Source organism: Mixophyes fleayi, chromosome 6 (assembly GCF_038048845.1).
Source record: "Mixophyes fleayi isolate aMixFle1 chromosome 6, aMixFle1.hap1, whole genome shotgun sequence".
Classification (NCBI taxonomy): Eukaryota; Metazoa; Chordata; class Amphibia; order Anura; family Limnodynastidae; genus Mixophyes; species Mixophyes fleayi.
This window is the reverse complement of record NC_134407.1, coordinates 209404199-209416728: the sequence shown is the minus strand read 5'-3', so window position 1 is coordinate 209416728 and position 12530 is coordinate 209404199. Positions and strand designations below refer to the sequence as shown.

The 12530-nt window shown below is 40.6% G+C and overlaps 1 protein-coding gene across 2 annotated transcripts; it reads left to right on the top strand.

Moving 5' to 3' along the window:
* Positions 1-3013: 3013 nt before the first annotated feature.
* Positions 3014-7831, top strand: LOC142095284 (uncharacterized). Of its 2 annotated transcripts, none has more exons than XM_075178230.1 (2): positions 3014-3999; positions 5986-7831. In XM_075178230.1, exons 1-2 carry the CDS (start codon positions 3972-3974, stop codon positions 7359-7361), a joined length of 1404 nt encoding a protein of 467 aa, XP_075034331.1. In that variant the 5' UTR covers positions 3014-3971; the 3' UTR covers positions 7362-7831. The 2 variants fall into 2 exon arrangements, with proteins under 2 accessions (XP_075034331.1, XP_075034329.1); XM_075178228.1 differs by having other exon boundaries at positions 3014-5082.
* Positions 7832-12530: the final 4699 nt, after the last annotated feature.

Genomic DNA, 12530 nt, shown 5'->3' with positions numbered 1-12530 from the left:
CGCTCGAAAATAATAAAAAAAACAGCGTTAAAATGACTTAACGCGGTCAAAAAAAAACTCGCTAACAACTGGAATACCCCCCAGCTTTTTCATGTCAAGCCAATACAAAGACTAGGGGGTAAATGTATCATACTCCGGTTTCTTCAACTCACGGGAGTTCGGCGAGATGACAGCTAAAATTTAAAGCGGCGTTGCCTTGTAAAGGCAAGTTTCCCTTTACAAGGCAGCGCCACTTTTAATTTTAGCTGTCATCTCGCCAAACTCCCGCGAGTTGAAGAAACCGAAGTATGATACATTTACCCCTAGATGTGGCCCTTGGCATATTGTACAGTTGTTAAAGAGGGGAGAGAGTATCAATTATAGAAATCTGTTTCCAGTTGCATGGTCACCTAATTTTAATAAGATTTTAATTCAAATAGCTCAGTTCTATTCTCTACTGTCGGAGCGGCTACACATACATTAGCCCTTTTAAACAACAAATACATTGAGGTTTGTGAATGTTGAGCTGTGCCATGCATGGAACTTGGTATCTTGTAGACACTTTACATTTGAACTCTTCTCAATGTCTACCCTTTGCCTCGGTCAATGCAAAAAAAAAAATATTTTAATTTACAAATAGCCAACCCATGCTGTGACTTGTTTGGAAATATGTCACCTCTCTTCCATTTTGTATTTTGTTGTTATATTTATTTCCTCAAACTGCTATTTGGGGAATTCTTATCTGTTCGCTGTAGGAATCCATTTTACTTTTGCTTGGTAGTGAAAGTCCCTTCCCCCGGCACAAGATATTTATGTCTAAATATGTCACAGTTTTCTAATGCCAGGGCTTGTATTGTAACAGGTCTACACTATAATATCTTTTTATTCCTGTACTCTTGTGTACATCATCATCATCTATAAATAAAACATGCTGGCTCGCATTTGGACAATGCAGAAGCCTCAATGAGTAGTTGCAGTCTACTAGGTAACAAATACATTATACAGATTGGTGGGACATAGCGTATGATTGCTAAGCTTTCTGTTTAGTGAAAAAATAAAAATAATATATAATATATCTGTCCTTACCTCGGAAGGAAGGAAGAAAAGGTCGTCCCAAGACAACCCCTTTAATAACCACAATTCTTTACTATGTTCATTAAATTGAAAAATTGTGTGTTGAAAACTTTTCTCCAGGTTCCTACCATATGCATTTGGTTTTGTGGGTATTAAACCATTTAGGGACACTGTTCATAAACCTGTACAGTGAGAGAACTGAAATTAATGCGTACTCCAGCCTGTTATTTGGTAAAAGCAACATCAAGTAGACACAGCAACATATCATACAGTGATCTCCCCAGCACCTATTTCCTGGGTGCTCCACTCGGCTGTTTTAACTCGCAACCCGGCTCTTGGAGCCCAACAGAGTCCTATTATAATAGAATAAACCACTGTTTCTCCTATTAGAACAGGCACTATGTGAGCACTACAGCCAGCAGTGTGTGTTAGACCACTGACCACCAGTCTGACCAGTCCTGGCAGGTGTGGGCAATAACCGCCAACACTTTTCAATATTATTGCAATGTATTACACTGCCCCCACCCGGCTATTTCTTAATGTCACCCAGCTGGCAAAATTTTCTGGGGAGAACACTGTTATGGTTCAACATTTTGGAAAATTGCCGCCCAGCGCTGTAGTCAAACACTTTACATTGTTGCGGAGGTTATTGGACGCGCTCAGCCGCTATTCTTCACTCACATCACTTCCTGCTGCAATGGAGCTTACAGTCTAAATTCCATACCACACACACATTCGGGTTTATTTTTGTAGGATGCCAATTTTTTGGGACTCTGTGTGTGAGGAAACCTGAGTATTGGGAGAAACCCCATGCGACCACTGGGTGGACATATATAAACTCCACATAGATAGGGACATGGTAGGAATTGAACACATGACCCCAGCGCTGTGAGGCAGCAATGCTATCCAGTATGCCACTGTACTTTACATTATTCTGTAAAAGACATTGTGATAAACCTGCAAAGACGTACAAGAGAGACCTAGCATATTTACCTAGCAGCTGAGATTTGGATCTTCCTACCGGTGGCTGTAACAGTACAGCCCCAGAGTCCTCCAGCTTACATCAGACACACACCTTTCTGAAGGCTTCCTGGATTCAGCATCGGTTTTGTAAGAGTCCCTTCTTCCTGACTGATCTCGCCATGGTAACCTTAATTGCCAGCCAGTACCAACTGACTCCCCCATTATCCTATTCTTCTAGTCTCCCAGGTTCCTACACTCCTTGCTTGGCTCAGCCAGATGAAGGGAGAGATTGTTCCAGGTCAGTGCCCACTCGTCTTCTGGTAAGGATGGTATGATAGAGAGCTTAGGGCAGTGTTGGCTAACCTGTGGCACTCCAGGTGTTGTGAAACTACAAGTCCCAGCATACCCTTCCAGGAATAAGCTGATATATATTGGCAAAGCATGCAAGGGGTGCAAATTAGCATTGTTTTGCACATAAGTTAAATACTGACTGTTTTATCATGTAACACACAAATATCAACTTTAAATTTCAGTGTACAAATAAGCTATCAAGTATTTGTGTACTACATGAAAAAAACAGTCAGTATTTAACTTATGTGCAAAACAGAATACTAATTTGCACCCTTTGCACTGTAACATGGTTTTGTCCAGGAGACTGAAATAAAAAGTTTCTTAAGTTAAGATCCTTAATGAATCAGGTCCCTGGTGCATAATCAACTTTTAAACACAGCATCATATATACTTTTCACAAGTTTATTTTGCTGTTTTTAATATTATAATTATTATAAAAAAACAAAAATATGCTTAAATGCACACTAATTCAAATTATTTTGTTTTTAACATACGTCAAAGTCTGAGTGCACCCTAGTAATAAACCTGCTCTTTCTGTTTTGTGTCCATTATGCTCTTATTGAGGTTGGAGGGTAGCACCTCTTAAGCTGGGTACACGCTTCAGGTTTTTCACTTGATAAAATGCTTAACGGCTGATATCTCTACTTCCTTTGACCTCTTAACCTTGTTTTAACTATTCCTGAATAAATGACACAACACCTTAGTTTGGCAGAATTAACGGAGTTTATTTTGAAGGTGTGGTGGAGAAAAAAGAGCAGTCGGATCAGCATCCGCCAGGCAAACCAGTGTGCCCCAGCATTAACATGGGACACCTGCAGATGGGGAACAACCAATGCACCCCGGGCGCACTTATCTACCATAATGGGGCATTGGTCCCAGGCACTACAGAACCTGCAACCCTTCTGGGCAAACGGAATGCAACCACCAACTGACCCACACGGGTGGTACTTGGACCAAGACTATAGCAGACTGCATCTAAGAGAGGCGGGTTAAGGGTGCCCGCTACCCTAATGTGCGCCCTAACTTCTGGCCGTCGACTGCACTGCGTTTTCCGGCAACTTCAGCATCCTTGACAACCACCAGCAGAACTGGCGCCATCATTATAGAAACAGCCTGCATCCCTCAACAGGCCCTAATGTCATCCAACCAGGAAGGGTGGGTGGACGACGTCCAGAAGCCAAGAAACTACTTAACTCTCCGTCCATCTAATTTATGTGCTATGCCTGGTTCTCCCATATGACATCAGATGGGCGTACTCCCTTTAGTTAAACTATTAACCCCAGAGTACCAACTACAGTTTAATGATCCAGCTTTCGCTTTTAAATTCATTCGAGCTTAAATACAGCCCTCATTTCTCATTGTCATGCCAATCACACAATATATAACTGTTCGGTCCAATATCACATTAGTGTGTAAGTTCCCACGATCATGTTTTATCGCACCAAAGCACATCTTATCCTTTGATTTGATTTTATAAACTGACTAAAAATCACTATGAACGATGGAACAAGGTCGGACAAATTCTGCAGTGTGTATGCAGTCACACCAGTAGTATTGGCAGATCTCCATAGAGTTTACAGTCACAATCTTTTCAGCCGTTGGTTATGACAGATGAAGAGCAGAGATCTGAAGGTAAATCGTGTAACATTGTGTATAGTGTGTACACATGAATCGGCTGCTGATCAGGACTTTCAGCCGTTGGTAAAATCGTTAATGATATCTCATCGCGAGAAATTTTCTGCAGTGTGTACCCAGCTTTATAATTATCAATACTAATGAATTCATATAAAGAAGGATGAATAGGAGAAGACCCTTTATGCAAAATTATACATCTTCTGGTCTGCTGGTAATTTGAAGAAGTGTATTCATTTATACAAGCCAAGTCCATTAATTAACATACATAACCGATTTAATAGCTTATAAAAGTGTTATAATTAAAAAAAAGAGTGCATTCATCCAAACCTGAAGTTAGAAGGAATGCTTTAATGTGTGTTTTTTAATATGGAGAAAAAAAATACTTAAATGAATAAGGCAGGGCTATAAAGGAATGGCTTTTGGTTGCAATGTATTGCAATTTACAGTTTTCATAGTTATACCATAACAGTGGCCAGTTTTGAATGTGTAACCTAAAATGATAATTGCATTTGCAATGACACCCTTAGAGGCTGATAACAGAAAAAACACTAGCTGGGTTTAACACTTTATCCATTGGGGTGAAACTGGCTGTAATGATGGTGATATGTTGCTACACTTGCCTCTTGGGTACATCTGTGAAGGCCTTTTAAATCAGACCTGTCATCTACACACAGCTGCACTTTTAAATTTATCTGAACAGACAACATTTAACTAAACTCTGGTACATATACGGTGTTACTATTGTATAATGTCTAATGTATGCATCTTTTTACATGCTTGCCTGAAGTTAACCATCTTCTGAGCAGATATAAATTTAGTATTAATAAGAGAATGAACAGTCCATGTGCGCTAAGGAGCATGCTCAGTCTTCTGAGACACATCCTATGACATCATGGAAGTCATCCTGTGACATCATTGAAGTCATCCTGTGACATCATGGAAGTCATCCTGTGACATCACATGGACGTCATCCTGTGACATCACATGGACGTCATTCTGTGACATCATGGAAGTCTGCCTGCTTGCCTTACAGGACTCTAATTGTCTGCATGGTCACAGGCTGGTCGGCTCTTAACAACAGTTAGTGGAAATAATGTCTTAATGTGTCCATACAAACTGCAGCTTTGCTAGTCAGTTCAATCAGTTTAGACCTTAATTGCCAAATTGCAGAGTGTGTAGGGTCCAAAACATTGGAACTCAATCGGTATGGGCTGGAGGAGCTATTAAAGTCAAATAGACGAAGATCACACCTGCCCATATATATATTATCACAAGTTAACCCGTGCATGATACTCATGCATTCTAGTCAAATCAAGCTACTTAAGGTCTTAAAAAGGTTCTTGTCATGCATTTGGGCCTAGCTCAGGCCTCCTCAGGGGAAGAGCGTTACTTCCCGACGCAAGCGCCCTTTTTAATGTGTGTTCATGAGGTAAAATTACCTCACGAAAATGAGTTTGAGCCTCAACTCGTAAATTTAGCCTTTACTACCCCTCCCACAGGGGAAATGGGGGATGATGGAAGTTAACTGACTTCACTATTCTAATTTTTTTGTCAAATAATGTCAGTATACCAAATTTCAGGTCAATTGGATGAGTCCTTTCTGAGAAAATAGTTTTTTCCACACACACATAAACACACGGCTTTTACTTTTGTATATTACATAATGGTAAGAATTGAGTAGGTCAGTGTATAACTCCGCCCAGCAGGTGGCGCTGCAGCTTGTTTTTTTTTTTTTCACACACAGACTAACACACACCGCTAGGCTTATATATATTAGATAGTCTAATAACTATGACCTGTACATCCTGGTCCTTTCGTTTCTGCTGTTCATATAGATAGCAGTGTAAACTATGGGTCGGGAGTAACCCATACAGGACAATGTACGCTTTGTAATAACAATTATTAGTTGAGACTAAAATGTTGATTTTTACAAAAATAAAAACACTTTCACAAACTGAACTTTATATCTTTTTATTTTTACAGCAAATTTCCATGAAAACACTAGACATGGACCTCACAACTCATGTGCAGACATTGGCACAAACAACAACAAGATTGGGCAAAGTTTTCGACCAACCACAGATGTCAACCAATATGCTCATACAGAAGTTCATAGACCAGACAATGCTGAAGGTTCCACAGAACAATCAAAATCTAGTACAGGCCGTGGGGGAATAGTTGAACAGCATAAAGTTAATACTACAAAAAAGGAGTTTCCTTGTTCTAAATGTGGGAAGTTTCTCAGCAGTAAGTCTAATCTTGTTAGTCATGAGCGAATTCACACAGGGAAGAAGTCCTTTTCGTGTTCTGATTGTGGAAAATTGTTTATGTACAAATGTAGCCTAATTCATCACCAGAAAATGCACACAGGGGAGAAACCGTTTTCCTGCTCAGAGTGTGGTAAATTTTTCAATAAGAACGCCTATCTCATAGCACATCAGCGGAATCACACAGGGGAGAAACGATTTGTTTGTTCTGATTGTGGAAAATGTTTTATACACAAATCAAGTCTCATTAATCATGAGAAAATCCATACTGGGGAGAAGCCATTTTCCTGTTCTGAATGTGGGAAATGTTTTACCAAGAATGCTTACCTCGTGGAACACCGGAGAATTCACACAGGAGAGAAGCCGTATTTCTGTTCTGAATGCGGAAAAGGTTTTGCCAAGAAATCAATTCTTGTCACGCATGAGAAAATACACACAGGAGAGAAGCCGTTTTCTTGTTCTGAATGTGGCAAATCCTTTACCTGCAAATCAAGTTTGGTTCTGCATGAAAAAATCCACACAGGCGAAAAACAGTTTCAGTGTTCTGAATGTGGCATCTTTTTCATGCTGAAATCAAGTCTTGTTACGCACCAAAGAATTCACACAGGAGAAAAACCTTTCTTATGTTCTGACTGTGGAAAGAGATTTACCCAGAAGACATCTCTCATCAGCCACCAGAGACTCCACGCGAGGGGAAAACTGTTCAAATGTAATGATTGTGAAAATGTTTTTGCAAAAAAGTCAAATCTTCTTTTACATGAGAGGACACACAAAGGGGAAAAACTCTTCTCATGTTCAGAATGCGGGAATTTCTTTTCCCGGAAGTCGAGTCTGGTCTTACATCAGCGAATTCATACTGGGGAGAAGCCATTCCCATGTACAGACTGTGAGAAACAGTTTACCCAGAAATCACAGCTTCTCAGTCATCAGAGACTTCATACAGGGGATAAACAGTTCCAGTGCTCTGATTGTGGAATTGCTTTTACTCATAAGTCCAGTCTTGGTATACATCAGAGAATACACACAGGTATTAAAACAATTTCATGTCAAGACTATGTAGATCAGTCATATCACACGTCAGAGGACTCATGAAGACTCTTCCTTGATACATGTTAAGTATTTGCATCCTTAATGGTATTTTTTTAGGATCTATGGCTGCTAATGGTGGGTTCCTATATTTAAAGATATTTTGATAAAATGTACAACTGTCCTTTTAAAATATCTGCTTCTTAATACAATGTTATTAATAATAATGAAGAGTGTTTGAACACTATACCTTATTTATCATCTCCAACAGTGACTGGACAATATAAGTTTTTATGTTTTCCCCGTGTTTGTGTGGGTTTCCTCCGGGTGCTCCGGTTACCTCCCACACTCCAAAAACATACTAGAAGGTCAATAGGCCGCTATTATATTGACCTTAGTCTCTCTCGGTCTGTCTGTGTGTGTCTGTGTCAGGGAATTTTGGCTGTAAGGTCCAGTGGGGAAGGGACTGATGTGAATTCTCTGTATAGCGCTGTGGAATTAGTGACGCTATATAAATAGATGATGATACAATAGAACCCTTTCTGCAGACTGTATTTATTTCGATACAGATGACAGCAAGGCATACGGAGTAGAGTAAAACCTTAGAGTAAATTCTAAATCTGGTCTGACTTTTCTCTTTTCCTGTCTCTTTACTTAGATATGTCTTCTACATTTGTACAGTTTCAATATTATAGAACATTACACAGAATGCTAATTCAGCCACCTTAAGGTGTAACATGTATATGAGACACAAATTCTTACTAAAGAGGGCATTACAGTTCGTCTATCTACAAATCTGATAAGGAAACTTGCTACTGTACATTACAGTAGACCAAATGTGTGGTTGGCTACTCACTGGAATTTCTACGCTTGATCAAGCTTAGGCTGGGTACATACTACAGGCTTTTCAGCCATTTATCGGGCCAGTCACATTGATAAGCGACTGTTTGGCCCGATATTGCATTAGTGTACACTGAAACAATGAAGAGATTACGTTCCAAAGCACATCACATCGTTTCATTTAATTTTTAAAGCAGGCTAAAAATCTCGTTCAACAATGGAGTGAAATCCTTCTAATTCTGCCGTGTGTATGCCATCACAATCAGGATCTCCATAGAGATTACAGAGTCACGCTCTTTTCAGCAAATGGTTATGACAGACAAAGAATACAGATAAGGGTAAATCTTTTAAAATGTATATAGCCTGTACACTTGAATTGGCATGCTGAACGGCAATTTTTCTTTTTCGGTCATTGGTAAAAACACTGATATGGCATCAGGAGAAATTTTCTGCAGTGTGTACTTAGCCTCAGGGGCGGATCTAGACTATTGATATACCCGGGGCGATTTTAGGGAGGGGGGGGGGGGGGATTTAGGCCCCGCCCCCTTTCTGATTTCTAAGGCTGCCGGCGGCTGCACAGTGTGTGCAGGTCCGCTCGGCAGTGACAGTATGCTGCCCGGCTGCTCTGATTGTGTTTAAAACACAATCAGAGCAGCCGGGCAGCACACTGTCACTACCGAACGGACGTGCACAGTGTGCAGCTGTCGGCAGCTAGCCCCTGCTAGGGGGGGCGATCGGGGCGATCTTGGATCCGCCACTGCTCAGCCTTACTCTGCAGAAAGCTACACCCAAAATCTCACCGAAAGGCCATGTGTTACAACTTACACGCATAATACATTTGGTATTAAAATTAGGGTGTATTACCAGGGGCAAACGCAGGATTTGAAGAGGGGGGTTTCCACACCACGCCGCCAGTGGGCTTGACCAGCATGCATGGGGGGCGTGGCTATAATTATAGAGACTGCTTGGCTGCTCTCCAACTCTCCCTATCCCTATAATATACATGGGCAATGCTGCATGCACTACTGTTAGGTGTACGCAGCTCTCTCTTTTCGAGCAGAGCTTTGAAGCAGGGTCCAGCAACCTCAATTATACAGTGCCCCAGGCTTGGATGGGGGGTTTCCAGACACTGGGAAACCCCCCTCCTCTCGGTTTGCCTATGATTACATACATCAATATACTTCCATTTATCATTATTAAATTGCTAGTCAGTGACCAGAGTTAAAATTAGTATTCACAGATATATTGGGCTACTGAGGTTTTTTTTTTTTGGTTTTTTTCTGTGTAGCAAATGTCCTGCCAGACAAAATAGGTTCTCTGGGTTGCCTTATAGTACACACCTATAAATGTTGATGGTGGGGAGGTGGTGCTGTTACTATTTGGTGCTGTAAAGTGAATGAGCATTGAAGTGTGTATTGAACGTGGCACGTGAATGGACAGGGGCATTAGCTATTAAGTTAGGTGCCGCATTTAATACATGCAGCAGATTGAATGCCTAGGATGGGAGAAAGTCCTCCAGTAATTAACTGCTCTTTACAAGATCTGCTTGATGTGTAAGTGACAGGTTTCCTCTTTTTACTTCTTTAAATTCATCTGAGGGACATTTTTGTGTACATCTGTGAATGCTATACAGTCCCTTTTTATATCTGATCCAATTGGGTTAATGTTTCTGGCCATTTATCATTTAGAGTTGCCATTTAGAAAAGAACTACAAGTAAGCAGTGGTATGTTAATATTATTGGACCAAACAATATCTGCATAGGCAAACCGAGGGGGGTTCCTAGTGCCTGGAAACCCCCCTCCCAGCCTGGAGTACTGTATGCTTGAGGTGTCGGGACCCTGCTCCGCCACTTTGCAGTTTGTGTGCAGATCGTTTCTGTCTGCACCGTTTACAGCCATCTCTCCCCAACAAGTATTGAAAGCAGTAAAAACAGGTAGGAGAGAGCAGGGCAGTCTGCCAACTGTTCTGACACACTCAGTCAGGACTTTGTCCTGATTGTAGGGACAGTTGGGAGATATGTCCCACTTCACACAGCTCTGCTCAAAAAGGGAGAGCTGTGTGCCCCTAACAGTAGTGCAGGCAGCATTACCCGTGTATATGATGGGGATAGTTAGAATTGGAGAGGAGCCAAGCACTGTCTAAATTATAGCCACGCCCAAAGCATGCAGGCCACGCCCACTGGTGGTGTGGCATGGAAACCCCTCTCTACAAATCCTGTGTTTGCCCCTGATCTGAGTACTGTTATGATCTCCACGGTCCATACAGAGATCTAAAATAGATCAGTTACTGTTGGCACTTTCATGGTGTAGAAATTTTACTTTTTGTTAGGCTAAAAACAGATTCCAGGACACATAGAAGAAATATAGAAAGATTAGACGTATCTACACAAAGAAAAGCTGCATCCATAGCAAAACTCAAAGCTCGCGGCAAGCCACGCCCCCAATGAATTAGGTTTTTTTTACAGATATATAATATAAAAAAGATAAAATTAAAAAGATAATACCCTTCAAGTTAAGATTTTTTTATATATATATTTTTTTAATATAAGCATTGAAAAGCTGGAAAAATTAACCAGCCACATATGTGTACGTTGGTCTTTGGTGGTTAAGTATACAATGATTTCATACATTCTGGACACACTGAATCTTTGCATTTTATGCAAATATAGTGAGTGCGTCTGGTACAGTTTTTATTTGGCATCGTGGAGGATTTTTAAGATTAATTTTATTTTGGATAATGTCCAACTCCATCCAATCTTATTTCAGGTTCCATCTTCTGCCAACTTTTTGCTTCTTGTGGTGGTGTTTCCACATCAGATTTAGAAGCCCTTCCCCTTGTTTTGGTGTTTTCAACCATTAGAATTACTGTTACTGCAATTCTTGCTTTCAACTCTAGTAAAATCATGTTTGATTTCTCGCTATGTTTGAAAAGGATCCATGCGTTTACTATGGAAACATTAAGAAAATGGAAGGCAATCCTATGGTAAAATTTTAGATAATTGATTTAATGAGGGTAGTGAGCAATTATCCTATCACACATATCTACTCCCCGCATAAACTTGTATTGGTTGACAGCAAACGGCCCTGTTACTTGGTCAAACTCCTTTCACTTTCTGTCCCATATGGAGACGATGTCTTACGGTTCTATTCCTGCATATGTAGAGATCATCTGAACAATATTATTATCTGCCCACCATAGAATTGTCAAATTGTTGATGTGGCCGCCCAAATTGATCCTCTACCACATTTCGCTAAAGTTTTCAGGCCTGCGTCATTAAGGAGAGCAAAGCATAAAAAAGGAGTAACATTTGCACCTGGGCAAAACCATGTTGCATTGGAGGGGGAGGTAAATTTAAAATGTGGAGACAGATTTATAGTTGGGGTAGGACATGTCCTAGATCAACTTTAAATTATAGTGTAATAATAAAGCTAGCAAGTATTTGTGTGCTAGATGAAAAAACAGCCAGTATTTAACTTATGTGCAAAATAATAAATTAATTTGCACCCCTTACATTGTAACATGGATTGACCCAGAGAACATTTACTCCTTTTTTGCCTTAATGACTCAGGCCCTTAGAGTTGACAAGCTTGGTGTCAGAATCTTTAATTCTGTTTTGTCTAACAGTACCGACAACCAAAATTCCTTTTGCCATCAGATTTATAATGATAGGTGTACAGTCATGGCCAAAAGTTTTGAGAATGACACAAATATTATGTTTCACAAAGTCTGCTGCCTCCTTTTATATGATGGCAATTTGCATATACTCCAGAATGTCATGAAGAGTGATCAGATGAATTGCAATTAATTTCAAAGTCCCTCTTTGCCATGATACAGTGAACTTTATACCAAAAACAACATTTCCACTGCATTTCAGCCCTTGCCACAAAAGGACCAGCCAACATCAGGTCAGTGATTCTCTCATTAACACAGGTTAGAGTGTTGACAAGGACAAGGCTGGGGATCACTCTGTCATGCTGATTGAGTTAGAATAACAGACTTGAAGTTTTAAAAGGAAGGTGGTGTTTGAAATCATTGTTTTTTCTCTGTTAACCATAGTTGCCTGCAAGGAAATGTGCAGTCAGCATTGCTTTGCACAAAAAGGGCTTCACAGGAAAGGATATTGCTGCTAGTAAGATTGCACTTAAATCAACCATTTATCGGATCATCAAGAACTTCAATAGTTGTGAAGAAGGCTTCAGGGCGCCCAAAAACGTCCAGCCAGTGCCAGGACCGCTTCCTAAAGTTGTTTCAGCTGCAGGATCGGGGCACCACCAGTGCAGAGCTTGCTCAAGAATGCGCAGGAAGGTGTGAGTCATCTGCACGCAGAGTGAGGCAAAGACTTTTGGAGGATGGCCTGGTGTCAAAAAGGCCAGCAAAGAAGCCGCTTTTCTCCA